General features: G+C 48.5%; 1 protein-coding gene across 3 annotated transcripts in view; it reads right to left on the bottom strand.

Moving 5' to 3' along the window:
* The window catches only part of BCAR3 (BCAR3 adaptor protein, NSP family member), a 130,749-nt gene that overhangs the window by 49,913 nt on the left and 56,145 nt on the right, over nucleotides 1-24,691 (bottom strand). Inside the window, exon 1 of one of the 3 annotated variants that reach the window (XM_026497589.4) lies at nucleotides 1,281-24,688. The exons of the other annotated variants lie outside the window; for them this stretch is intronic. Coding sequence (XP_026353374.2) covers nucleotides 1,281-1,364 — 84 coding nt within the window. The 5' untranslated portion in view covers nucleotides 1,365-24,688. Of the gene's footprint in view, nucleotides 1-1,280; nucleotides 24,689-24,691 lie in introns of those variants that run through there. 3 annotated transcript variants of the gene reach the window in all.

Here is a 24,691-nt window from a genome sequence, read left to right as displayed (position 1 = left end):
AAGCACACGGTCCCTTTGGGACCTCCTGGTCTATCTTTGACAGCTTTAAAATACCATTAACGGCATGACTTCATCTACCCGACGCTAGAATGATCCATATTTAGGCCAGAAGCCACATGGTCCTCATATCACCCCACTGGGCTCCAGGACAGAAAGGGGCTCTTCAATCAGGGAGGAAACACTTTTAACTGACGATTAATTGCTCATCCCCCTCCAAACTCCCTGACAAAGAGACAAAAATGAACTTTGCTAAGTGGTTAGAACGCTGCTGCTCTGAACACTCCAACAGGGCAATAACATCGGAGGAAGCCTAACCTCTTCTCACTCGGTGTCTGTTTTTCTACAATGGCCTTTTTCTCCCTTTAGCAGGTTTTCCTGTTACATCTTTCCTGAGAGTTCTTTTCTTTTCAGCATTATTGAGACAGAAGCAGCACATCGTAACCTGCTGTAGCTTTTCCAGTCGCACGAAGTCGGTCAGTCCCTCGGGAGACAGAGCTCCACCATCCGGGTGGGAGGAATGTCACGGGGGCTTTAGATTCCTACCCGCGTGAATAAGGCAATAAGGGCTGACAGAATTTTCCCGCGGCAGACAAACCCACGGATCGATGAGAGCCTGTACTCATCTTCATTCTTAGTGTGGTCACAGGCAGGCAACAGAGAACACGGGTCTTGTCTTGAATTAGTCAAATGAGGTTCTTTGAGTATTTTCATCAAAATAAATAGTGTGAGGACATATTACGCAAAACCTTTTGGCACTGGTGTCTTGTAACAAAGGTTCAACATGAGAGCAGTAAAGACAAGACAGTTCCAAATACTGAAGTGTTCTGGAACCCGGCTGGGATTGGAAAGGCGGTATTTGGTGGTTTCTGCATGTGACATACACCACTGACATAATGCCCCAGCAGGTTCAGCGGAGAGCGGCTCAGCCAGCTCACAGCCACGGCGAACAAGGGAGGACAGATACAAAGAGAGAAAGAAGAAAAATAGGTCCTTCTTACTGAGTGACTTTGGTATAGAATTTCCACCCAAGGAGACGGGAAGCGTCCTGAAAAACAGAGCTTCTTCCCCAAACGCACACTTGGAGCCTCATTCTGTGCAGCTGGATTCCGTTTCCAGGGGGAAGCACATCACTAGGGGCTTAGCAAGATCTACCAGCCAAAGAAAGTGCCTGTTTTTACAGCCAGCAGGCCACAAACTTTTTCTGGTGCCTTTTAGAAGACTAAAGCTTTCAAGGCTCCCAAAAGAATCTCCAATGCATCTTATCTCAAAACCACACCTACCTTGGCTCCGAGGAACGACTTGCGGTGGTAGAAGCAGCACAGGGCTGCCGACAGGGCGTGCAAGGCATTGCATTCCTTAGGCATCTTTCAGTGTCCAGTCCCTGGACCACACACTTTTCGGGGGGGGGGGTGCTAAAAGAAATGGGGCTCGGGCGTCAGAGCCCCAGCCCCACCGCGGCAGCTCTGCTGCTCCTGCCCGTAGTCCAGTGGCCGGCCGGGGGAGTGAGCCGCTCACTCCTTCTCGCAGGCCAGGCTGGGACTTTTCCCCTCCGCCGAAGCCAATACGATCCACTCGTTCAATTCTGGCAGGCTCGTGTCCAGCCTGCCATGCACACAGTGCCAGAAATTCTCATGTGACCAGACTTGCTTTCTGATGAAATTCTAACCTCTCTTAGAAGAGCTTTGGGCTTTAGCTGTCCCCTCAATTTAGAGACCCAGCAGAAATCATTATCCCTCTCAGGCAGCCTGTCCTTCCCAGGGCTGGGGCACCAGGCGATCAGCTCCTGGACACTTTATCTGTTGGCTTGTTACCCCAGCAGCTAAGGGTTAAGGAAGCACCCATCACACCACCTTGTGATGAGACAAAGGCTCCTCTGAGAAAAGGACCTAAAAGGCGACTGGGGTGTGACTTTTCCTTAGGACCAATCCTGGAAGTCTGAAGAAACAGGGGCAGGGTCCCTGTCCCCACTCTCCCGGCCCACCCACAGTACTGTTTATTTTTAATTAGAATGCTCCTGGCAGCCAGTTTGCGGCTGATAATGCTGGCATAGCCCTCACTGTGGGCAATAGGTCCTCTGGTGTTTAATTAGCAAGTCTGTCGGCAAACACCCTGGGCACCCCATACCATCCCACCTGGCCGAGCCGTCTGTTGAGAGGCTGGAGGGTCAGGCTGCACACCCTCTCCTGACTCAACTCTGTCTCACTTCGTCTCTTTCCTGCACTTTGAACACGCCATTCGGTTGTCCTCTCTGGCTAACCCAAACCCAGCACTCAGACCAGGTGGCCCACGCAGCCAAGCCATTCTCCTGTGCTAAGAGGCCCTTGCCCCCACCAAGAGCCTCCTGTGACCTTCAGGGGAATGCTTCTCTTCTTGCATTCCAGTCAGAGTCGATGCTCAACACTTCGGGTTTTTAGCAAACCCAGGTTTCTGCCTGTAGCTCTTCCTCTCCTACTGTTCCAAACGTTACCTTTCTACGGCTTCAGCCACTCAAAACTGGAATGTGTCCTGAAGCTTTCTGAAACTTCACACAGGCAGAAACTTGTAATGAGGAAAAAACAGAACCTATTCAGTCCAGAAAGGAACAACACCAGATGAGGCATGAGGGAGGTATGAGAAATAGCCAACAGGATTAGTGTCAAATCCTCAGGAGGCCTCGGCCTTTGGACTAGGTCGAGTCGGCCTGTAAAAATAGAGACTTGTTTGTTCAATGCCTGGGAGCGGCCTCTGTGCTAGAACACGGCCTGAACGGGCAGAGGGGCAGCCTAATAAATACACGGGATGCAGGGACAGAGGTATAGAGGGTCTGTCACCACAGGAATGATGGGGGAGGGGAAGCTGACTTCCTTTGTGCTCCCTCAGTCCCTGTCCTCTGTGATTTTGGAGGCCAGATATGCAGTCCTGGGGGCTCCTCAGTCCGGGGAAGTCCACCCAAGAACCTGGAAGCAAGCATCAAGGGTGGTGGAGTTCATGGCGCCCTTGGAGAAGGTTCAGTTAGTGGATCGATGCGGTCCTCCAAGAGCCATATACTGTATCCACAAGCAAGCATTTGCTGTTTGCCCTGATTTCTATTAGAAAGGGTTCAAAGGTAAGTCCACATGAGCAGTCAGGGCCCATGGCCTGTGGGGATGACTCATCCATGAGGCCTACAGCCACCAGGTAAGGGGCCCAGTTTTCACCGGCTCATCCCCTTTGGCAGGAAATGCACTCCACCAGGCTAAGAAACTCCCCCAAGAGGCTACAAAAAGCGCCATCCCCAGTAAAGAAAGCAGCTCCTTAAATCCCACACAAAAATTCAGAGAGATTGGCCAAAGCCTCTGAACTCCTACCCTCCCCTCAGAAAGTCTGAATGAAATGCACTCCTGAAAGAAATATGCAAATAATTCAGACTTGTAAATGACTGAGAATTATGTCATCAAGTGCTCTGGGGCCAGGGTAAAAGCAACACAAAAGATCCTCAGGTCACTGCAGAATCATGGCTCTTGTCACTTGAGGCTTTCTCTGTTTAAGGAATGTCCCCCAAATGCCCAAAGAATTGCTTGTCAGGATTAAAGAATGGCCTAATCTTATTAGATAACTGTTTCCTAAGCACTTTTTAAAAAAAAATTTGAGAGAAAGAGCGTGAGACAGTGAGCCTGTGCACGAGCGGTGGGGAGGGGCAGAGTGAGAGGGAGAGAAGCAGACTCCCCACTGAGCGCAGAGCCCAATATGGGGCTCGACCTCACAACCCCGAGATCCTGACCTGAGCCGAAACCAAGAGTCCAATGCTCAACCACCTGAGCTACTCAGGCGCCCTGTCACTTTTTAATTTTTTTATTCCACACCAAAAATAATTTCGGAAACAGCACTCAAAGGTTTTAATAAACTACTCCTGAAATGGCCAAGGAAGGAGACTAAAATAACATGTTGTTGCAACTAAAGATGATAATTGTGTGAATTTGCAAAGTGCCCTTCACTGACTTGTTATATTTTTCAATATCTGCATCCATACTGATCAATTCTCCCACGTTCTTCCCAACAGTGGTTATTCTCTTCCAGTTACAAAGAAACAGAAGACTAGGACAGCATGTCACTCAGCAGAGAACGGACAAAGGACAGGGACTCCAGCCTGTGATTGCAGAACCTGGTACTGTAATCACATGGAAACACAAATAAGAGATTTTCTTAATGTCTTATAATTAAACCTGTTACTCACACAGCCTCATAAAAAGGTGGTGACCTGGGGCAGGGGGTCACTCTCTGATGATTTGGTTCATGTGATTTAGGACCAAATTTGGATTCAGAGTTTTCTACACACCGTGCTCTTCTCAGGACAGGGGTCAGCATGTCTAGTGCAGCCCCAGGGACTGGTGGAGAGGGAGCAGTGCTGGGCAGCACACAAAACTCTGGGGAAACTGTGCTCTCTAGCGCCCCCCTCTGGCCACCTGGAAGACTTGTTCCTCTGCACCAAGGGACACACCTGTGAAAAAAGCCAGTCCAGGGCCGCCAGGTAGACCTTGAGGGAGATTCCCATGCCTCCAGGTCAAATGTTGTCCACCCCATCTGGGAAGAGGGTTAAAGCACGCCAGAGGAAGGCCCCTGCTCAATGCCATTTTTTCCTTGGGCAGCCCTAATACTAACCGGCCCTATTTAGTAACCATGGAAACAGGAGCTGCCTGCCAGCCATATCCCACAGATACTGCTTCCTGTCGGCAGCAGCCCTTTGGTTGAGAGAAGCTGAAAGCGTGCAAGAGTCCCTCTCCCAGACAGCTACCGTCCTCACTCGAAGATCAGGCTCCCAGCGAGGCCCTCTTTGACCTGACAGCGGGAGAGAGGTCTGTGAGGAGAAAGAGGTGCCTACCAGGTATTTGCTTTTACCTGTTTGAGGGCAACCGGGGAAACAAAGCTGCCAACACTCCGCCACTCTCCTCCCCAGAGCCAGCCCAGAATCAAGGCATCAAGCCTTATGTGCACTGAGGTGCTCTTGGTCACTGGCCCACAGTCCAAGGACCGCATGCTGTCACCAGAGAGCACTGGTCCAAGGCTACAAGGCCTGGCTCATCCCGGCCCACAGGGACACACTCAGAGCATCAGTCAAGGGTTGAACACTAGTCGCGGAGGTCAAACAGCTCAGCCTCTCATAGCAACGACTGAGGCTCCACCTCGCCAGCAAGCTCTCTCTCTCCCGGCTTTCTGCCCCCACTAAACCCCGGGGATCAGACTCTCGGTGAACAAAATAGCGATAATGAGCCAGGGGGTAAACCCATACTACCGCCACTTCCATTTCCCCTGGTGTCCTAGGAAGCAGGGAAGGTTAACCTGGATTGGCCCAATCCTAAATATCCAAGACCGCCCTCTGCAGGTTCGGCCCTTTGAAAAGCAGCAAGGCAAATACCTGGGAAGCCCTGGGCCAGAAAACGTGTGTTTCTCTGCAACCCTGTCTCCCAAAGCTTCCCAGGCATCTGGCCCGGCTGCATGATTCTGAGCACAGTAAACCTGGAGGGAGGCAGGGTGGTGGGGGAGGAGCTCCTGCGGCTCAGAGCACCCACCCTCCCATAAAAGCCGCGGGACCTCAGGGATTAAGGAGAATTTGCTGGGAGACCACTGAGGATGAGGAGAGGCCATCAGGGAGGAAGTCCCCTTCCCCTCACGCCAGACTCAGCAGCTACATACGCCGCCAAAGACCATTGGACACATTTTCCTATATGCATATGCAGTTTATCTCTTGCTCAAAAAGGGAATGCACCCTAGACTCGGCAGGTGGACGGTGGGAAACACTGGCCTGGCTCTCGGGACCACTTCATGTATTGCTGTGGACAAGATGTTCACTTGTGCCGGGGAATACAGAGGGTGCATTGAAGAGTGTTTGCTGTGCACATCTCTGACAGTCCCCCAAATTCCTCACGGGGCTGAGACTATGGCTGCTAAGTGGCCTCTGTCCAGAAGGGGTATTGATCTGCCTAGCACACCAACAAAGGAACTAAGGGCAGTACTCACAAACACACTTCCCTCTACTGGGTCTTATGCCCCCCCCACTAAACTTCCATTTCTCTAACTGGCTATTAAAATTGTAGAATTGACCAGGTGGAGCTAAACCAGGTGAGGGCCCAGCCCGGACTTTGCTTTCTTGCTCTATCACATACAATTCCATCTCATACGTCCCTCTACCACCACCTACTTCCTGATATCACCCCAGAAATCCTAGGTTACACGAGCCCAATTCTCTGTTTTTAGCGTTAAGGCAAAACGAAAAGAACAAGGATGGAGCATAACTCCAGCGTCCCCCCCAGCAGGCTCAGACAGTCTCCAGCGGGCTCCGTCTTTCCTCAGAGCCCATGAGAAGCATCGACCCACCTCCCCTAGCGAAGACACATACTGTCATGTTTTACGTGTAATTTTAGGGGATACCTTGTCCCCTGAAGCCCATCCATACAGCCCTGGGAGTCTTACTCATCCCAGACGACCTAGACTCCCCACGCTTCCATCCACTCTACCCTTACGGCGCACGCACACCTCACCCTGAGCAGGCATTTGCTTTCCCGGTTATTGTAGCCCCTACGTTTTCTTTTCTTTACATGCACTTTTCTTTCTCCTTCCTGCCACTTAATAAGTGTGAGCTATCCCAGCAACTTCTAGTGACCACAAATGGCCCTCAGACGCCCCTTCTGTTCAGAGCTGCGGAAAGGGGCCCAGGGGCATCTGCAAAGCCAAACACCAGGAAGGCCCACCAGCCAGGACCAGCGGCGCTGTCTCCCATCGCCGCTGCCCCTGGCTCACCCATCTCGTAAGCACTTCTGCAAAATGACATCTTCCGAAACTGAGCTGTGAGACACAGATTTGCATGTCTCAGAAGTGATGCTGGGACGTAGCAGGTTAGAAGGAGAGCCAGGGTGGGCTCAAGTCTTCACTGTACCACTAGCAAGCTGGGTGACCTTGGGAAATCTCTTAACCTCGCTGAGCCTCAGTTTCCTCCTCCAATTTACCAGGTCTTTGTGATGACCAGGTGAGACAAACACATAAAGAGCTGGGCACCCAACGTAGAGAGGCACTCAGCGAATGTGAGCTTCCCTCCCTGTTCGGTCCTCCTGCGGGGCCTATGCCTGATCTCACCCAACTGTCAGGCCCCAGGGGCCACGCCCCCCACAAGAACACGGCCAGCTCCAACCTGAGCCATCGACCGGCAGGCGGGTATGGCGGTGACTCTAGAATCATGAAAGCCAGAGAGCGATGAGGAGGAGTTTAAGAGTTGCCTCAGTCTTAAAATATTTTTAGCCTTCAAACTGTAAGATCCCACATTAAAATTGCACATATGGCTTTAATCACACTTGCTCAGATGTCTCAGATGATTTTCTACTCCGGAGCTGTTGTCGTTTGGAGACTTGTTTAACAGGCAGCATGTATGTCCACAGCATCTGCCTACTTGGCCCTCACCCAGAGGAACTCCTGGTCCAACCACAACTACCGAGCTCTCGCTATCCCACCCCGTCCCGGCCAGTCTGACTGGGGATCCCGTAGCCCCGGCTCGCACCCCTCCTTCTGCGTTGCCCCCACACCGAGCTGGCTGCTGCAGAGCTGGGCTTCAGCCTGCGTCCTGCCTGGATGTCCCGTCCTGCCTCGCCCCCCTGCCTAGCCTCCAGGGTCTTGCTCTAGGACTAGACCCTCCCCAGGAGTCTAGAGTCCCCAGAGGACCACCTCCTGAGTGCCTGACTCCTTCACTCTTCATTGGCCTGTATTACCAGCTACTCTGATACCAGCCATTTCTAGAAGTAGAACAGGGCCTGGTATAGACGCTTGGGTGCTCTGCCTGCTCTGCCCAGCCTCCCTCTCTAGACGTTCAGTGTCCACCCAGATTCTGCCTTCCGCCTCTATGCCCCTTCTCCTCTCTCACCCCGAGCGGCAGGAATTGCCAGAGTTACACTGCATTCTTCTAATGCCACTCCATGCCCTTCTTCCTCCTTAGGCCACCAAATGTCTGAGTGGATGAAACAGGCATCGAGGAACGCCCGAGAGGGCAAGAATCCTGGGGTGTGTGGTGGGGTCGGCACCAGGTGAGACATGAAGTCAGAACCAACTACACTCAGTCCAGCCTTGAAAGCTGGCCAAAGTCCATCAGAAAATGGTTTTCTTCAACCCTTCTGTTTTCAAGCAAATTCCAGCCACCTAAGTGAAATATTTCGGTGGGAAGATATCTTGTTTTCATGGTCATAAACTGATCATGGGCCTTATCATCAGTGACATACTGGACAATTCTGCCGCCTACCCAAAGAGCTAGGAGAAGCAGGCCAGGTTAGGCGTTGTTAAGCTGGGGGTGGAGTGGGGCTTCTATGAGCTACTGGAAATTGTATACAAGCAGCTGAGTATCTGTTCACTGAGGTGAGGAGGACATGGCTTTTACCCATTTCTCAAAGAGTGATGTGACCTAAAAATCCCCACTGATCCAGAGGGTGTTCAGTGGTTCTTCAAGATGCGGCTTCTGAGGGTCCTCCCTGATCTTTTTGTTCAAGTGGAGAGAAGAGGGAGGGGAAAACCTTGGTCACCGGGGATGTGAGCAAAGGCAGGCAAAGCCTGCAGCCACCATACCCATTAGGCCCTGGCAGGGCTGTGGACGGCGAGAGGAGGAGACAGAAAGCCTTGACCTGCACTGCCACTTTCCTTCCTGCCTTTGGGGCAGCTTTAACCACTGTTAGAGAAGGGGAACCCTTCCCCAGCTGGTGCAAGGGCCTTGCTTGCCCACACGCTGTGCGTCACTGCTGATGGCAGAAGCGCTCTCAGCCACCCTCCCCCTCCACAGACACAGGGCTGCGTTGGCACAGGCACCCCATCTCTCAGCAGCAGCTGCCCTCACTCCCCCCCACCCCCTGCAAGCCCCCCCCCCCCCCCCGCCAGAGCCAGCACTTATACAGAGAATGTTCACCATAGTGTCTTCTTTAATACCTAACACCAGGGACACGTATTATCATCTCCATGTCACATGTGAGATCAAACAGTACTCAGAGTTAATGATTAAACCAACGCTGAATCCAAACGGCTGGATCAATGGGAGGTGATAATGGAAGCAGGGCTAGCACCTGGTTGCCTAGAGTACCTTATCTAGTGCAAATCCCAAAGGCAGAATCATGGCTGCACCAACAGCCCTGCCCTCCCACTAAGGGACAGAAAGCCTTAGCAACAGGCGGCAGGTCTCATCCGAAATACCCATCAGAGATCCTCATTCATCACTGATGGGAAAGGGCAGGACATGGACAGATGCATGCTGAGGGAGAATCTGCAAAGAGCCAGGAGTTAGCAAAGCCCTAGAGCACAGAGCATGACTGCGGGCTCAGGGACCGCCTTGGTGTGTAGAGAAACACCATCTAGGTGTATTCCTCTAGGAAAATCACATGGAGTGCTGCGTGGAAAGGACCATATTGATTACCAGTTTCTTCACTTCCTAAAATACTCAGGTGCCAAGCACAATGCCGCCTACAGAAGTGACATCCAGACCATCAACGATCCTGGTGCCCGAGGTGGGACAATGGGCTCCTTTTGTTAGGACAATACAATTCCTGGCCTTGCAGTGTGTACCCAGGGGAGCGGGAGGGCAGGATGGAGGAAGGGAGAGTGGTAGGGACCCAGCTGCACCAGTCTCTGAGAACAACACAGGAGCCTCAGGCTCGGGGTACTTGTGACAGCAGATGTGGGAATTTTTCCAAGGCCAAACTATAAGGGGAATCCACGGCCCCTCTGCTCCACTGCCCACGACTTCTCTATACTAACAGCATGCATCTGACAAACTGGGAGGCAATGGGTATCCAGCACGTAGGAGAAAACTAGAGAAAGATGAGTCCAGGGTTTGAAAAGGCCAAAAAGAAAATCTCTCTGCACAACCTACCGCTCATGTCAATACTTCACATATGTACCCCAAGGAGACAGAGACAACTAGAAATAGAGCTCGTTGTACTTCTGATCCTGAAAATTCAGGGGGAAAAAACGATGTAAATAGCAGTTAGTGGTTATTACGTTTACAAGCTTTACCCTGTGACATGCGCATTCATACTTATTTTGGATGTGTGAGCCAATTGGAATTCTGAACACTGAATGATTCAGGAGTGGACATAAGGGACCTAAGTTAGACCAATCAGAGTCCTTCCCTGGGGATTTTCAAACCAGAGCAGAAGAAGAGGTCTCCCGCCCCCCACCCCCCACCCTGCGCCCCGGGCCATAAACTCAAAGATGAGAAGCTAGCTCAGCCTACAGCCATGTGCCCCGACTATGTAAACAAAGTGACCGGGGTGAATGCGGCCAGTGTGCTGAGAAGCAGATGCAGGGACTGAGAGCCCGGACAGGCCTTCCTTCTCCAGCATGGTCATCGGGCCAGGCTACTCTGCCCCGTCCTCCCCAGGGGTAAATCTCCTAGCGTACATCATCACGTGGAGAGTTTACTTTACCAATGTGAGATTAAGTAAAATTGGAGATGGAGACAATACATTGTGCTGGGCTCTACTGGAGTTCACATGTGTGAGAGATGATCTCCCTATCTGAGAAATGCTCCAAAAGAGCCAACATAAACTGATGTTACATGCAAACATGTTAAATGCACGCCCATGAATAACAGGGTCGTTCCCTTGTGTTCCAGTGATGGGTGGGAATTAATGGTGCTTCCCAGCCTACCGCAAGGATGTTCCATTAAAGACCTGAGTTGCCTTGAGTTCTCAAGGAAGAAGCACACATGACTTTGCCTCCAGGAAAAGGGAGAGGGATTCATGGAGTTGGAATGTCCTGTGCCACTGAATGTAGGAGTGAGTTTTGCTCCCACACCCAGCACCCCTCCCAGGCTAGGGGGAACCACTGACAAATGGCTCATTCAACCTGCTCATGCAGGCAACAGCACCCTCTTAAGTTCCTGGAGGCCATTTCCAAAGGCTATTGTGTTTTGTGGGAAGACAGAGGACCAGAATCAGAGGCACTGTCTGGGACATTCCCTTATTAAGGCCAGGTGGACTGTACCAGCAACAACCGAATACCTGGAAGGGCAACTCTCATGATTTCTCTGTAGGTCAAAGAAAGGGAAATTTGCATCATCCCCAAAATATATTCAGATCTTCCCAAATTTACTCCTTATGTAGTCTTAGTTGAACATGGCCCAGAAGGAGCGTCGGAGCCCCCCGAGCTCCGTTTCTCAGTCTGTGTGGCCCTACAGGGCTCCCTTTGCCTACTGCTCTTGCTTTATTTACCCCAGTGGGGGGGCCCCAGCTCCAACACTGAAGCACTCATTAAAGTGACCTGTGTCTGTGTCTGTTGGCTTCAGGACTTATTGTCAATACTCCAATGCCCAGAAGGATTGGGGCCAATGACTGAACAGGACAGGGGCCAGAGAATGTTTGCAGAAAGCACAGGGATTGTCTGTCTGGGTCCACAAACACAAGGAGCACACGTGCATATTTCTAGACATAGTTCGTATCCATCCCCATTGCAAAGATATAGGGACCCCTCCCCGCCCCCCGCAAATAGTTCAGAACCATAGAGGCCTAAGCCACAACTTGCCACTTGAGGGTTAGGATCCTCATTGGGTGAACCAGGCTTGCCATCCCTGCAGCTAGATTAGGACTGGTCCCTTCTTCAGCCCCTCAGAAGCACCCCACTCTCGACTGTGAGCTACCTGGGTTCCCAAATGGAAAAGCTCCTGGAACCCGTGACTCCCAACTCCTCCCACCTGCACAAGCAATCCTTGAACACTCTGCAAACCAGCAGAGAAGAGGATGTAGCCCTGTCCTGCCTGGGCTCATTCCAGCAAAGACCCAGAGAAGACAGAGGGGAGTAGACTGGGCCACCATGGACTCGGATGCTTCAAAAAAACACCCACCTGGGCCTGGGAAAAATGAGAATCCAACTGGAGCCTGGTGGTCACAGGAAACAGTCCATCAGCTTTATCATTGCTTCTGAACAAAACGCTCTTTTGAGAGTGTGAATGGGGGCTTTATGTAGTTAAGTTCTCATCCATGGCCTAATAAATATGTGAAATGCCCTCTCAGACCAGGTTCCTGCAGCCTGGACACTGAGGTCATTCAAGAAACAATTAGATGCCATCTGGAGAGAGCTGGGACTCAAAAGGAAATTGCCTCCGAGGCCCAAACAGCATGTTCTTGTTCCCAGGGTCTGACACATCCTTATCTTCACTGACATAAAGGACCGATGGAGCTTGGCCAGCTAATCCCCACGCTGGGAGCACAGAATGGGCAAATGTGGCTGCGATTAATAAAAGGTTAAGGACCAGGAGAATGTTCATTTTCAGGCTGCCTCAAGTAAATTTATCCCTTGACTGCACTTTCCATCCAAGCTGAGCATCTCCACCATCAACCAGACCTGGGCCTCACCAAGCTTTAGGTTTTCACGGTTTGAATACAAAGCAATCAGAGCAGAACAGCAACCGCTCTGGACCAGCTCCTCGCATTGTATAATGAGCGACTCGATCACAAGAAACAGAGGTAGTATTCACTGAGATCTCACTGTCCGCTCAGTTGTAAAGAACAGGCCCTTATTTCTAGGATAGATTCTCAATCTTCTCTCTTTTTTAAATGAAAATTTAACATCTCTTCTGTCTTAATAATCGGTATTTTTAATTGTAACTGTTATTGTTTTTAAAAACTCCACGTAGAGTTAAAATATAGATTTAGATCAACAGGAGATGATGATTCGTGTGCTAAGCGTTTCCGCGGCTTTATAACAGCTCTTAAGTAGCAGGAAACCCTCTCGGACAGTGATGTTCAAAGAGCAGCCTATGGGCCCGCAGGGGCCTTTTGGGGAGTCCATGAAGCCAAAACTATTTTCATAACAATACTGAGACGTTTTGGGACATCTGGGTGGCTCAGTCGGTTAAGCGTCTGCCTTAGGCTCAGGTCATGATCCCAGGGTCCTAGGGCAGAGCCCTGCGGGGGGCGGGCTCCCTGCTCAGCAAGGAGTCTGCTTCTCCCTCTGCCTGCTGCTCCCCCTGCTTGTGCGCACGTGCTCTCTCTCTCTGACAAGTAAATAAATAAAATCTTTAACAAAAAATACTGAGACTTTTTTTGCCTTTATCACTGGGTCGACATTTCCACCAATAAGGTGAAAGCAATGATGGGTCACACTGCTAGGATCTTAGCACAAAGCAAGGGAGAGGCACCAACTGGATAAGGGGTCACTTTCTTAACTACCTTTTTTTTTTAATTTATTTTTTAAATATTGAAAAAGCAGTTTTTAAGTATTTCTCTAAAAAATCGCCAGTTTCGCTGATGAAATCCTTGATGAAGCAGTAAGAGTCACTCGCTTTAAATCACAGCTGGACCCTTGCGTCCACGTCTCTAACATGCTGTGGGATGACACAGGAAGCACACACGCGGCCCTTCTCCCGCAGACGCAAGTACAACGGTTGTCTTGAGGGAAAGGAACTGTGTGCTCAACTAGACACTTTTTCATGGAACACCATTTTTACTTCAAAGAATGTCTGATAAACTGTGATTATTCAGATGGGGTATTTATCTGGCAGGCATTTTCTAAAAAAAGGAACGAAGTGAGCCTGTCGCTTCCAGAACAATGGATAGTACTTGTTGTCAGTGATGAAACCTGAGCTTTCAATTGAAAAATCAGAATTTGGGGAAACTTGTATTCACGACCATGAGCTTGACAGCTTTCTGATACTTTAATGATTTTTCTGATAAGTGGTGATAATAAATGAAAGTGAGTTTTTAATATCGTATAATGAAACATTTTGAGTATCTAACTCAGGAAACCAGTATTTCCCAACATGCCCAATGCATGGTGGTACAAAATCGCATACAGGTGTGTTCTAGGAGACCAGACACTATAAGAGATTTGCAAAAATGCAAAATTCAATGCCATTTTTCTCATTAAATTTTGTTTTGGAAAATGATTATTTTTCACAAAAATAATTACTGTTATTTTTTAATGAGTTATCTAAATATTTTTTAAATTCCTATATTTTAATTTCTAATACAATAAATCAATAGCTAAAACTCACATAACAAAAGCTCTTTGGCGTCTCAATAATTTTTAAGAGTGAAAAGGGGTCTTGAGCTCAAACAGTTTAAGAACTTCTGCTCTAGGGGCGCCTGGGTGGCACAGCGGTTAAACGTCTGCCTTCGGCTCAGGGCGTGATCCCAGCGTTGTGGGATCGAGCCCTACATCAGGCTCTTCCGCTATGAGCCTGCTTCTTCCTCTCCCACTCCCCTGCTGTGTTCCCTCTCTCACTGGCTGTCTCTATCTCTGTCAAATAAATAAATAAAATCTTAAAAAAAAAAAAAAGAACTTCTGCTCTAATACATGTAAGCTATTCGTTTTACATAATTTTGATTGAACTGTAAGTTTTCAGCATATTTATGAAGTAGACTAACAGGGGGCTATTTTTATTTAATAAATAACTCTACCATAAAAACATTAACACTTATAGAGAAAATCTGGAAACTGAGAGAAATGTGAACAAAAACTCCCCAGTTGCCGGGAAGCTAATTTTGACTTACTACTCAACACTCAATCATACTACTCCTAGTTTTGTCTCTTACAGAAATTCTCACAAATGTGTACCAAGCTGTCTGAGATGCAGGCAATGCCATCTCTATTTTTTTAGACTTATTTACTTATTTGAGAGAGACACAGACAGTGCGGGGTGAGTGGGGGAGGGGCAGAGGGAGACAGACTCTCAAGCTGACTCCCCCCTGAGGGCGGAGCCCGAGGCCAGGCTCCATCCCAGGACCAGGAGATCTCGACCTGAGCCATAACCAAGAGTGGGCTGCTTAGCCGACTGGGCCACCCAGGCGCCCCTCTCCAGTACTGTGCTTCCCTCGATGTACACCCCATCCAGCAGGAAATCCTGAAGACTCCGCCTTCATATGAGACCAGAATGTCCCTTCTTCACCACCTCTTCTGCTATCACAGGTCCACACTATCCTGTCTCACCTGGATAGTCCCCACGGCCTCCCAACTCCTCTTCCTGTTCCCGCCCTTGCTCCCCAAAGTCTGCTAGCAACATAGAAGCCAATGTCATCCCTACATGGCTCCCCACCTCACTCTGCAAAAGTTACAGATGGGACCCATGCAATCTGCCCTGTCCCTCTCATCATTCTCTCAAGTCAGCTTCTTCTACCTTCTCTCGCTCAAGCTCACCCCTGCCCTTCCAGCCCCTCTGGCCTCACAGCTGTTCCCTGGTAGAAGAAGTGAGCTCTTACTCCACTCTGCCTGGCCACACACAACCCCCCAGACACAGGGGCTTCCCCATTAATCTCTAACATGCTGATAATCGGTTTTCTGCTGCACCCTAATACCAGCTTCCTCTGGACCATTCTTTTTTTTCCAGCTGTCAAATCACAATTTAAATATAACCTTTCCCAAGGACACTTCTTGGTTACCACAGGTTAAACTTCAGATCCATACCAACCCCTCTCACACAAAGCCTACATTCAGTGTCACAGCATCTTAGAGCTTTTTGTCCAAGGATGTTAAGACAATTTGCTCTACTAATAAAATGTCTTAACAATTTTAATCAGTCTTCTACAAAGCCAAGAAAAACCACTTGCCTTTTTATATACTCTAAACACAGCCCTTGGTTCTGAGGTTGTAAATATAATGTTAATAATTTCATATCAAAAGCTCCCGGAATAATTAGACTGAATTGTAGCCAAATGCTGCACAGTTGTGACATTTTATTACCACTAGAGGGCAGAATTTAACAGCAAACGACTCCAACCCTAACAAGCCTGGCCTCCCGTTTGGGAGAAGAGTTACTGGGACCCTAGAGCTGATGACAAGATCTCCTGAGGAACTGACAGGTCTGAGCCAGAGGCTGCCAGAACTACACCTTTAAAAAGTGTATATACCTCTGCCTAAATGTGTGAGTATTTAAGGTGGTAACAGTGACCCCACGATTTTTATCTTATACCAGGTTGGCAAGAGAAGATAGACTGAGGTTAGTTACAGGAAATTTCTTGCTTCCTTAAATAAAATCACTGAAGAATTTCTGGAAAATTTTTAGAGATGGGAGTGTTACTTGCTTTGGAAAATTCAAGATCTTTAGAAAAAACCTCATTTCTTCCCTCAATTTAAATGCCTTTTGCATCTGGTTTTATGTGGTCATCAGTCAGCCAGCCAGTCACTAAATATTAAGAAGACAAGAAAAGGTCCTTGCCCTCAGAACTCACATTCTAATGAGAAGAGATTTGTAGGGTTTTTGTTTTATAAATAACCAAATAGAATTTGGGACAAGTACTATAAGGATAATACACAGAATAATGAGATAGTGACTTGGCAAGGCAGCTCTCGGGGGGGGGGGGGGTGCTCAGGGAAGGTCCCTCTCAAGCCACGACATCTGAGTCAAGATGGACCAGCCACACAGAGAACTAGGGTGATAGTCACTACATTAGTATTTACTGAGTGCTATCTACATGTCAGGCACTGAGCTAGCAACTTTATGGGTATCAACTAATTCAATTCCTACATTCTCCCATCTAGTGTTAAGGAAATTGAGCACCAGAAAATTTCGGAAACTTGCCTAAGTCACCCAACCAAGGAATGGCTAAGGTAGGGCTTTGTGTCTGTGTGAGTTTCCCAGGGCTGCGCTAACAAAGTACCACAGATTTGGTGGCTTGAACGTTGAAACGTGCTCTCCCAGTTCTGGAGGTCAGGTGTCTAAAGTCAAGGTGTCGTCAGCAAGGGCTGCATTCTCTCTGAAGGCTCCGGGGGACTACCCTTTCTTGCGTCTTCCTAGCTCATGGTGGCTGTAATCCTTGGCATTGTGGGCTTGTGCACACATCAACCCAATCTCTGCTCTGCGGTCACGCAGCCTCCTCCCCGTGTGTCAGTGTGTCTGTGCACAAATTTCTCTTCTTCTAAGAACACCAGGCATTGCATCAGGGCCCACCCTAATCCCGTGTGATCTCATCCTAGTGTGATCATATCTGCAAAGACCTTATTTCCAAATAAGGCCACATTTAGGTACTAGGGGGGGTTAGTACTTCGTTGTATCTTTTGGGGGAACACAATGCCACCCACTTTAAACCACTCAGCTTCAAAAGAAACTTCCATGCTGAGGCAAAGGCAAAGACCCAGGGCAGGAGGAAAAGCCAGCAGGGAGGGGTATAGTGACTAAGGCAGATGGCAGAGGATGAGGTTGGGGGTAGACAGGCCACATGCAAAGGGCTCTAAGGTCCAATTATAAAATGGAGTCTAGTCTGACGCCACAGCTTCAATTCTTGCTTGCGTGTTAGTTTTCCAGTCTCTTTGCCACCTCTCCACCTGCCATTGCTTGGGATCTCAGAGGAGTCCTTCATCTTTCAGTCAAGGATGAAGGCTGCAGCATAGAATACAAATAGGAAGTGAGCCTTATTCTGCTCCCAGGCCAGACAAGCTGCCTTTGAGCACCTCTAGAGGGCAGCTCCACGGTTTGACCTTGAGTCAAACCATCAAGTTCAGGAGGCCAGGGAGAATTGACTTCTAACTTGGGACACCAAGAAAACTCATCTCAGGCTGCAATGGCAGAGCAATCTGGCCTGAGGACATTATCCAGACAAGCCCCAGGCAAGAACAGCAGATGTGACAGGCCGAGTGGGTAGCCGCTGCTCACAGCAGACAGCTCTACCCCACGAGACGCTGAGATGCACCCAAATCGCGCAGTGCGGCCACAGCATCATCTGTGATTGGGCAAGGTCTCACACCCTGCACAGGGACCCACTGCTGAGTCATCAGGCAAGATGAAAGTGATGTCAGTGACGCGAGACAGCACCGTGGAAGTGAAAATTTTTGCTGAAAGCCTACTATGCATTATTGGGAGGTAAAAAAGGGACAGCGTATATGCATATAGTCCGCAAATCTTTTCTGTAAAGGGCCAGACATAAATGTGTCAGGCTTTGCTGCCCATTCTGTCATATCCACTCAACTCCACGGTAATGGTGAGAAAGCAGCACTATGTAAATGAATGGGTGTGGTTGTGTTTCAGTAAAGCTTTATGCATGTTGAAATCTGAATTTTAAAATTTTCACATTCTTCTTTTGATTAAAAAAACCATTTAGGTTGTAAAATCCATTTTTAGCTTGCACCATACAATAACAGGCGGTAGGCCAGATTTGGTCTCCGGCTGTAGTTTGCTGATCTTCCCAGGCTAATGATATACCCAAATGCTCATCAATTAACATAATGTCACTGTGGTAACAAGGTCTTCAACTAGAAGTTTCCTGTCCTCCCTTAAAATAGTCACTGGCTTCTGGCAAGATGCCAGGTACTCGTGTGAACTCTGGAATCTCCCCTGGCTTCCTCTCCCTCACCTCCTCTCCAGTTAAGTCTGCCAGGAGCTGTCAACTCACCCAATAAAATGGCTCTTAACTCTCTAGAAGGCCTCCCACCCCTGCCCTGACTTTCCATGCCCACTGCCACTATCTAAGGTTAGGCTCTCGTTAACACTGGGCTCCCACCCCTAGCTGCACTGAGCAATTACTAACATGTGGTCCACGCTCCAAACTATCTGTTGAATGAGCCACGGCAGCAAAATATCCACAAGCTCAGCACTTCCTCTGTGTGATCAGCAGTCTGAGGTGGCCCGTCTCAAAACCAAACATTTCCCCTACGGGGATGGCAGCCCTTAAGGGGTAAAATATGATAAGGTTTTAGTTTGCTTTTTAAAAGTCAGGCTCACTGAAGTAAAATTTACATACAGTAAGAGTCACCCTTTTGAGGCTGGAAGCAACCACAATCAAGGTATTTCTATCATCCTAAAAGTTTCTTTGTTCCCTTTTGCAGTCGACCTCTCCCCTACCCCTTTTCAGCTACTGATCTGTTTCCTGTCACTCCTAAGTTTTTATACGCATCCCACAGTTCATTCTTTTTAAGGCTGACTCTCACGCTATTTTATGGTGTAGTACAGTTTCTCCATTCACCAGTTGAAGGACATTTGTTTCCAGTTTGTATCAATGAGAAATAATGTCACCATCAACACTGACACACAAATTTTTAAATCAGTATACATTTTCAGGATAAGATTTCACTTTTTGTCAATGACCACATTTTGAAAGACCCTGCAGGAAAGGATTCCACTGAATGAGGGACTGTCCTCCAGCCCTGTTCTTCTGTCTTCCCACCCTGCCTCAGCAATTTGTTTTTAAATTGTAGTAACGTTAAACCTCCCAAGAAGATGTGCAGAGAATGTTTTCGGGGTGGAGTGGGAGAAGTTGGACGGGAGCTCTCTCCCGCGCCTCCGAACGCGCGCCCGGGGCTGCTTCCCATTCACGGCGGGCAGCGTCTGATCTGGTCCCACACGGCCGGTGCTGGCTCCGCGGATGTGCACACTCAGGCGAAATCCTGCAGGGCCAGCCAATGGGCTGTTACTTACTTCATATAACTTGCTAAAATCTCACGGAATGTACAGCGTGCCATTGTTTTTGTAAGTCCCTTTCATGACTTTGTTAGCTGGCTAATTCAGAGCAGACTGGCCTGTTTTCCCTGCTGGAAGAAAGGACGTTGTCAAAGGCAGCTATTTAACCGTGACCATGGCTGCGGCCATCTTGAGCACAAAGCGGGAGCTGCAGCCTCCCGGGCCCCTTCTCCCAGGAACTCCCCAACGCCGGCAGGCGCGCTAATTCTTGGCGCTGGAATTCGCATAATTACTCCTCTTTTAATCTGCTGGGTGACCTAATGTAGCCCCGGCCGGCCGGCCGCAGGAAAAGGCCTTGCGGAGATCTGAGCCTTGGGCAGCCTGTCATATCTGTAAGGCCCTCTCAGAAAGAGCACTTCAGTGCATTAACCCCATAAAGGACTGATTGCCAAGGCACTCGGGCTCGGGAGCTGCTCATGCGCACTGGGGCGGGGGGGGGGGGTTGGGCAGCGCGGGGAAGGCGCTCGGAGGTATCCACACTCAGGGGAGCACTCGGAGGTATCCACACTCAGGGGAGCACTCGGAGGTATCCCCACTCAGGATAATGGCTCCAGTCCTGTCCCTTCTCCCAGCCTGTGAAGGAGCTCAGAAACTGCAAATCATTTCATAAAAGCTCACAAGTGGTTCTAGCAAGAATCCACCCAGGCTGACTATAAAAGAAAGGATATTTGTTCACTAGGAGGCTAGCCAGGGACAAAAGGCTGCATTCCGTCTTGACACTTGCTAACTGCGGTCGCCTGGAGAGCAGGCCTTTGTCCACAGGCGGGTATTGTGCTGTTTACAGCCTGGCCATGAAAATGGGCTTGCCTACATCTTGGCTAATTTGAAAAACAGTCATCCTGATTTTCTTTCCTACTTGGCTTTATTTTCCAATTTCTCTTTCTTAAGGACATTTAAAAATGAAAAATCTATAATAAACGTTTCTTTTAAAAGAAAAATCACCCAGCTCTGTCCCAATCACCTCCTCCCCTAAAATATATATACATATTTTTAAACCATTCCCAGAAAAGAGATGCTTTATTAAAATGACTGTAAGTCTTGTTTGTATGTGAAGAAGCAGCTGAAAGGATCTTCAGTCTACAAGGAATATACTTACAAAGGGGGAAAGGACAAGAAATAATATAAATTTATTAAATTTAGTGTATGGGGGGGCAATTCTTGAAGCTTAAAAAAGTAGCCCCAGGAAAAGAGTGAAAAGAATGATAAAGAGTGAAAATGAAAGTAGGTTTTATAGGTTCATGAAGGGGTTACAAAAGTGAAAGCATAATGGATCCCAAGAGCAGATGCAGGAGTGTTGAGGTACATCCCCAACTGTTTGAGGTAATAGGATGGACAGGCAGTTATTAGCTCTCACATCCTTGGTCTTAATGCCTGAGACACATGTTCCAATCGATACATCACTTCTGGTCACAGTGACAGATGATCAAGAGTGACAGATTAAGAATCCCTTCCCACTTGCTAAAAAAACTTTCCCCTTCAGCCGATCACAGGTATAGGGGATGCTAAAAATGTTCAAAGGACATTAACCCATCCCCTGATGTCCTAGTTGTGAGCCGATGGAACCCACAGAAAGAAGGTAGTAAGTCCGCAGTCAGGGAGGGTGGACTGGGCTCCCCTCCCTGAGGGTTGTTAGGGGTTGGGTAACTTGGAGTCTGCTGTTGGAACGCCATCTGGGAAGGTTAACACACTGAACTATTACCATTTATTCACATTCTAGTACAATTATTTTATAAAATGTTGTAAGCAGTTACCTGACACAGGTCTAAGAAACGACGCTGAATAAATACATTGTAATGGGGGTAAAAATATGGCAAAAACCGAATAGGGCAGTGAGCAAGTAAAGTAAAACGGCCCAGAAGATAAAGCTTTCTTCACAATTTTGCCTAGGGCTCTCTCCTCCAAAAGCTATTTCCTCTGTTTAAAAAAAAAAAAAAAAAAACCAAAAAAAAGTTTTTATCTCTGGTAAGGTATGCTAGGTACGCAGAGGAAAATTCCAGAGCTGTACACCACTAAGCAAAGTCACAAATGACCAAGGAGCAGGAGAAAGGTGGAGCAGCTGTGGACCTTTCTGCTTTCCAACCTGGAAGAAGTGGTTTCTTTCGGGTGCAGTGAAAAAGAGAATCAATTGTATTTCATTACAGGAAAGGACCTCATGATTACACAAAACGGTTAACATCAGACTTTCAAGATGATCATGTTTTGAGCTACTGTGGGGGGGAAAAACGCGGGAGAAGCGAGGGCTGGAAAAATAAGGCAAAAGCAGAGAAAGGAAAAACAAAACTCCCCTAACAGTCCGAATTAAAGAGACAGACACGGTGGCGAAAGAGATTCCCAAAATCCTCTGGCCAGTTCGGAGCTGCTCTGGCTTTATCACGTCCAAACCCGGAATGCTGCGGGTGGGGTCCAGGTGCTGGAGGCCGCAGCAGGAAGGGAAAGAACCTCCGTCAGCCCCGGGGGCTCCTCCACCCGCGCACATTTCCCTCCTTTCCCTCCTTTCCCGGAGCACACGAACTACTTGTAGCCTAGCAACCCCGGACGGTCCCCTTGCTCCCGGATTCCTGTGCTTCCATACAAGCTGCGCAGGGTGTTAGGAGGACAGAGAGTACAAACTGGACAGAAGGGAATTTTGGATTCATCCCCTATGCGGCTCTCTCGGCCACAATACTGCAGCCCCAGTGCCCTCCCCCACCCCCAGTGCCTCAGCTCCCCCAGGCACACAGGCGGGGCCAGTCCCAGATCTCTCCCTCTCTCGCAGGCACTGGGAGAACCAGGTGAGGATGGTTAGAGTCTCCGGTGCGAAGGAGAAAGCATTTGAAGACAGAGACCTGGGGCTGAGGTTCTCAACAGGATGAGAACTGCTGTCTGTTGGGCCACATCGGGCTGCTTCCACCACTGAGAAGACTCTCCATCAGAGATCAGACCACCCCCATTATGAGGTCCCTAAAAATGTGCTCCTTTGCATCTTGTTTTTTAGGCTGATAAATCTGACTCTACCAGAAGAGGACCCTACGTGACGTATGAATTTTAGAAAGAATCTCTACTTTTCTACATGCCCGAGAGGGATTAAGTGCATCAGGGGGTTATATTGAATTAACAGCTCAAAGTCAGGGGGCACCAAACCGCAGCCCAGTTTATTTACAACTATCTCGCCTCCCTTGCTTATTTTCCCGTCACCCCCTAAGTCACTAGGCGCCAGCTGGCACCGATTTCAAGGCCTTCATGACATGGACTCGTCTGCCAAGCTCGAGAGGGCAGCCAAGTCTGAGAAATGCAAGGATGAGTCTGCACTGGTCCAAGAAGCATGACACACGGGTCCATTTAGACCTTGAGGTCAAAGGCCTCCATGAACATGCTTTCAGAGCTTCAGTGCCCATAGAAGCAAATGAAAATACCACATTCACCCAACAAATCCCCAGACCATCCCTCCAAACCAAGGGCAGAGAAAAATATATAGATAGACAGACAGACACATATGTACATACATACATACATCTCCAGGAGGAGCACAGAGACTTCATTTATAAAGCCCTGATTAGATTCAGACAAGGCTGGGAACAAAGAGTGACCTTCAAAATACCTCAACAGGTCCTTGGAAAGAAGCACCTTCGAGCCACCAAGGGCGGTCCCATCACATCTCACTGCTGGGGAAGACAAGGACTGCCCAGCAAGACAGATCCACCGAGAACCCCAATATCTTTTCTTACTCAACACAACTCAACTTAGAATGACTGACATTAATGAATGCGACACAATAGCTTAAAGAATACTAAAACAGATCATTCCAGAATCTATGTTTAGCTTTAGGATTCACCACCGCATTATCTTAAAGGCTTGGACATTGTGAAAGCAAAACCAGGTTCCTGGAGTACGGGAGCCTGCAGCAAGCCTGCAGCGGGAGACAGCTACTTTCGGAAACATGGCATGGGTAGCTTTTAAAGGGCTGCTGTGATTTACACACTGCCTGATTCTAGGGCACATTTTTTATGTCGTGCTCAAGTCAAATCATAGTCTCTGTGACTAGCACCCCCCCAATGCTTTGCAGCGTACAACCTGTCTAAAAACATAGGTGAATGCATCCAGCAGGCACACAGACATCATCTATAAAGCTCTCTCGGGATTCTGACATGACAGCCCTGCTGGCTTAGGACTGTACATTTGCGCAGTGATACTACAGTTCAGACAGAGACGGGGTATGAGAGAGAGGAAAAAAGAATACCCACCTCCATTCCAACAAGCTCTATTATGACTACTTCAAGTGACTAAGTGATTCTACTACAGTTTTTGCCTCTATCCTCCATCCTCTGGTCCTAAAGAGAGAAGAAATGCCAACAGGCACACGAAAAAGCAACAGGCCTAAATACTCCCAAACTGTGACACCGCCCTTGGAATAATGAGGATGGAATGTGGCTCCTAGAACGCAAGCACCTTCAAACTTAACACATGCCATGATTTCTCCTACAAGTTAAGGATGTACGGTGTCATAAACCCAAGAAGCTAAGTGTGACAAATCAGAGCTCTCTTTTCTGTAGTAGGTACCAAATTTCCGTTCTCAAAAATAAAATAAAGCAAACATACACACCCCCAAAAATGGGGGGGGGGTGTAAAAAGCATCTTTTCTTTCTGCTCAGAAGGAAATCATTGTTTTGGAGTGTTGACTAGAAGCACTGAATGTCAACCCCACTGGAAAGCAGCACATGACCACAGCTCATGGTCCTAAATGAGCTACTACACAGGACAGTGGCTGTTGGAAAGGAAGGCCGACTCAGAAAACCTCAGGGAGCCTGAAGCCTCCACTGAAGGTAAACGCAGGCTCACAATTTATTATCTACCAACCCCAAGAGCCAAAACACTCTGAAAACTAAAAAATTTTAAGTCATTTGGCAGCAAAACAAACCTGACCTCATTTGATGGCAAAGTGTGAGCTGAGATACGTAAAATCATTTGTAGTCTATTTATCCGACTTTGTGTGAATATTCTTACATCTCACCGCTGAACTGAGGGTGAGTCTGGAGCGCGGACCCTAGCTAGACCCCTTTGAGGAGGTTATATCTGTGCACCATATTACCTTTCTAAAACAATTCTGAATTTTAAAACCCATCTAGCCCCGAGGGTTTCAGATAAGAGGAAAAAGACTGTAAAGCTACAGAAGGATGACGTAAGACCCCTACGAAAGTTACTGAAGGCCTAAGAGAGTCAAACAACCCCCTGGTTGTTCCAATTTGAGCGGCTTCCTACCCAGGCCAGAGTGCAGCATTATCTGGCAACACTGTGTTAAAAATGGGAAATCTACTACACAGGATTCTAGTTCCACGTTAAATCCTGGTTTCC

Source organism: Ursus arctos, unplaced genomic scaffold (assembly GCF_023065955.2).
Source record: "Ursus arctos isolate Adak ecotype North America unplaced genomic scaffold, UrsArc2.0 scaffold_12, whole genome shotgun sequence".
Classification (NCBI taxonomy): Eukaryota; Metazoa; Chordata; class Mammalia; order Carnivora; family Ursidae; genus Ursus; species Ursus arctos.
The sequence above is the reverse complement of the archived record's forward strand: the minus strand, read 5'-3'. Positions and strand labels throughout refer to the sequence as shown.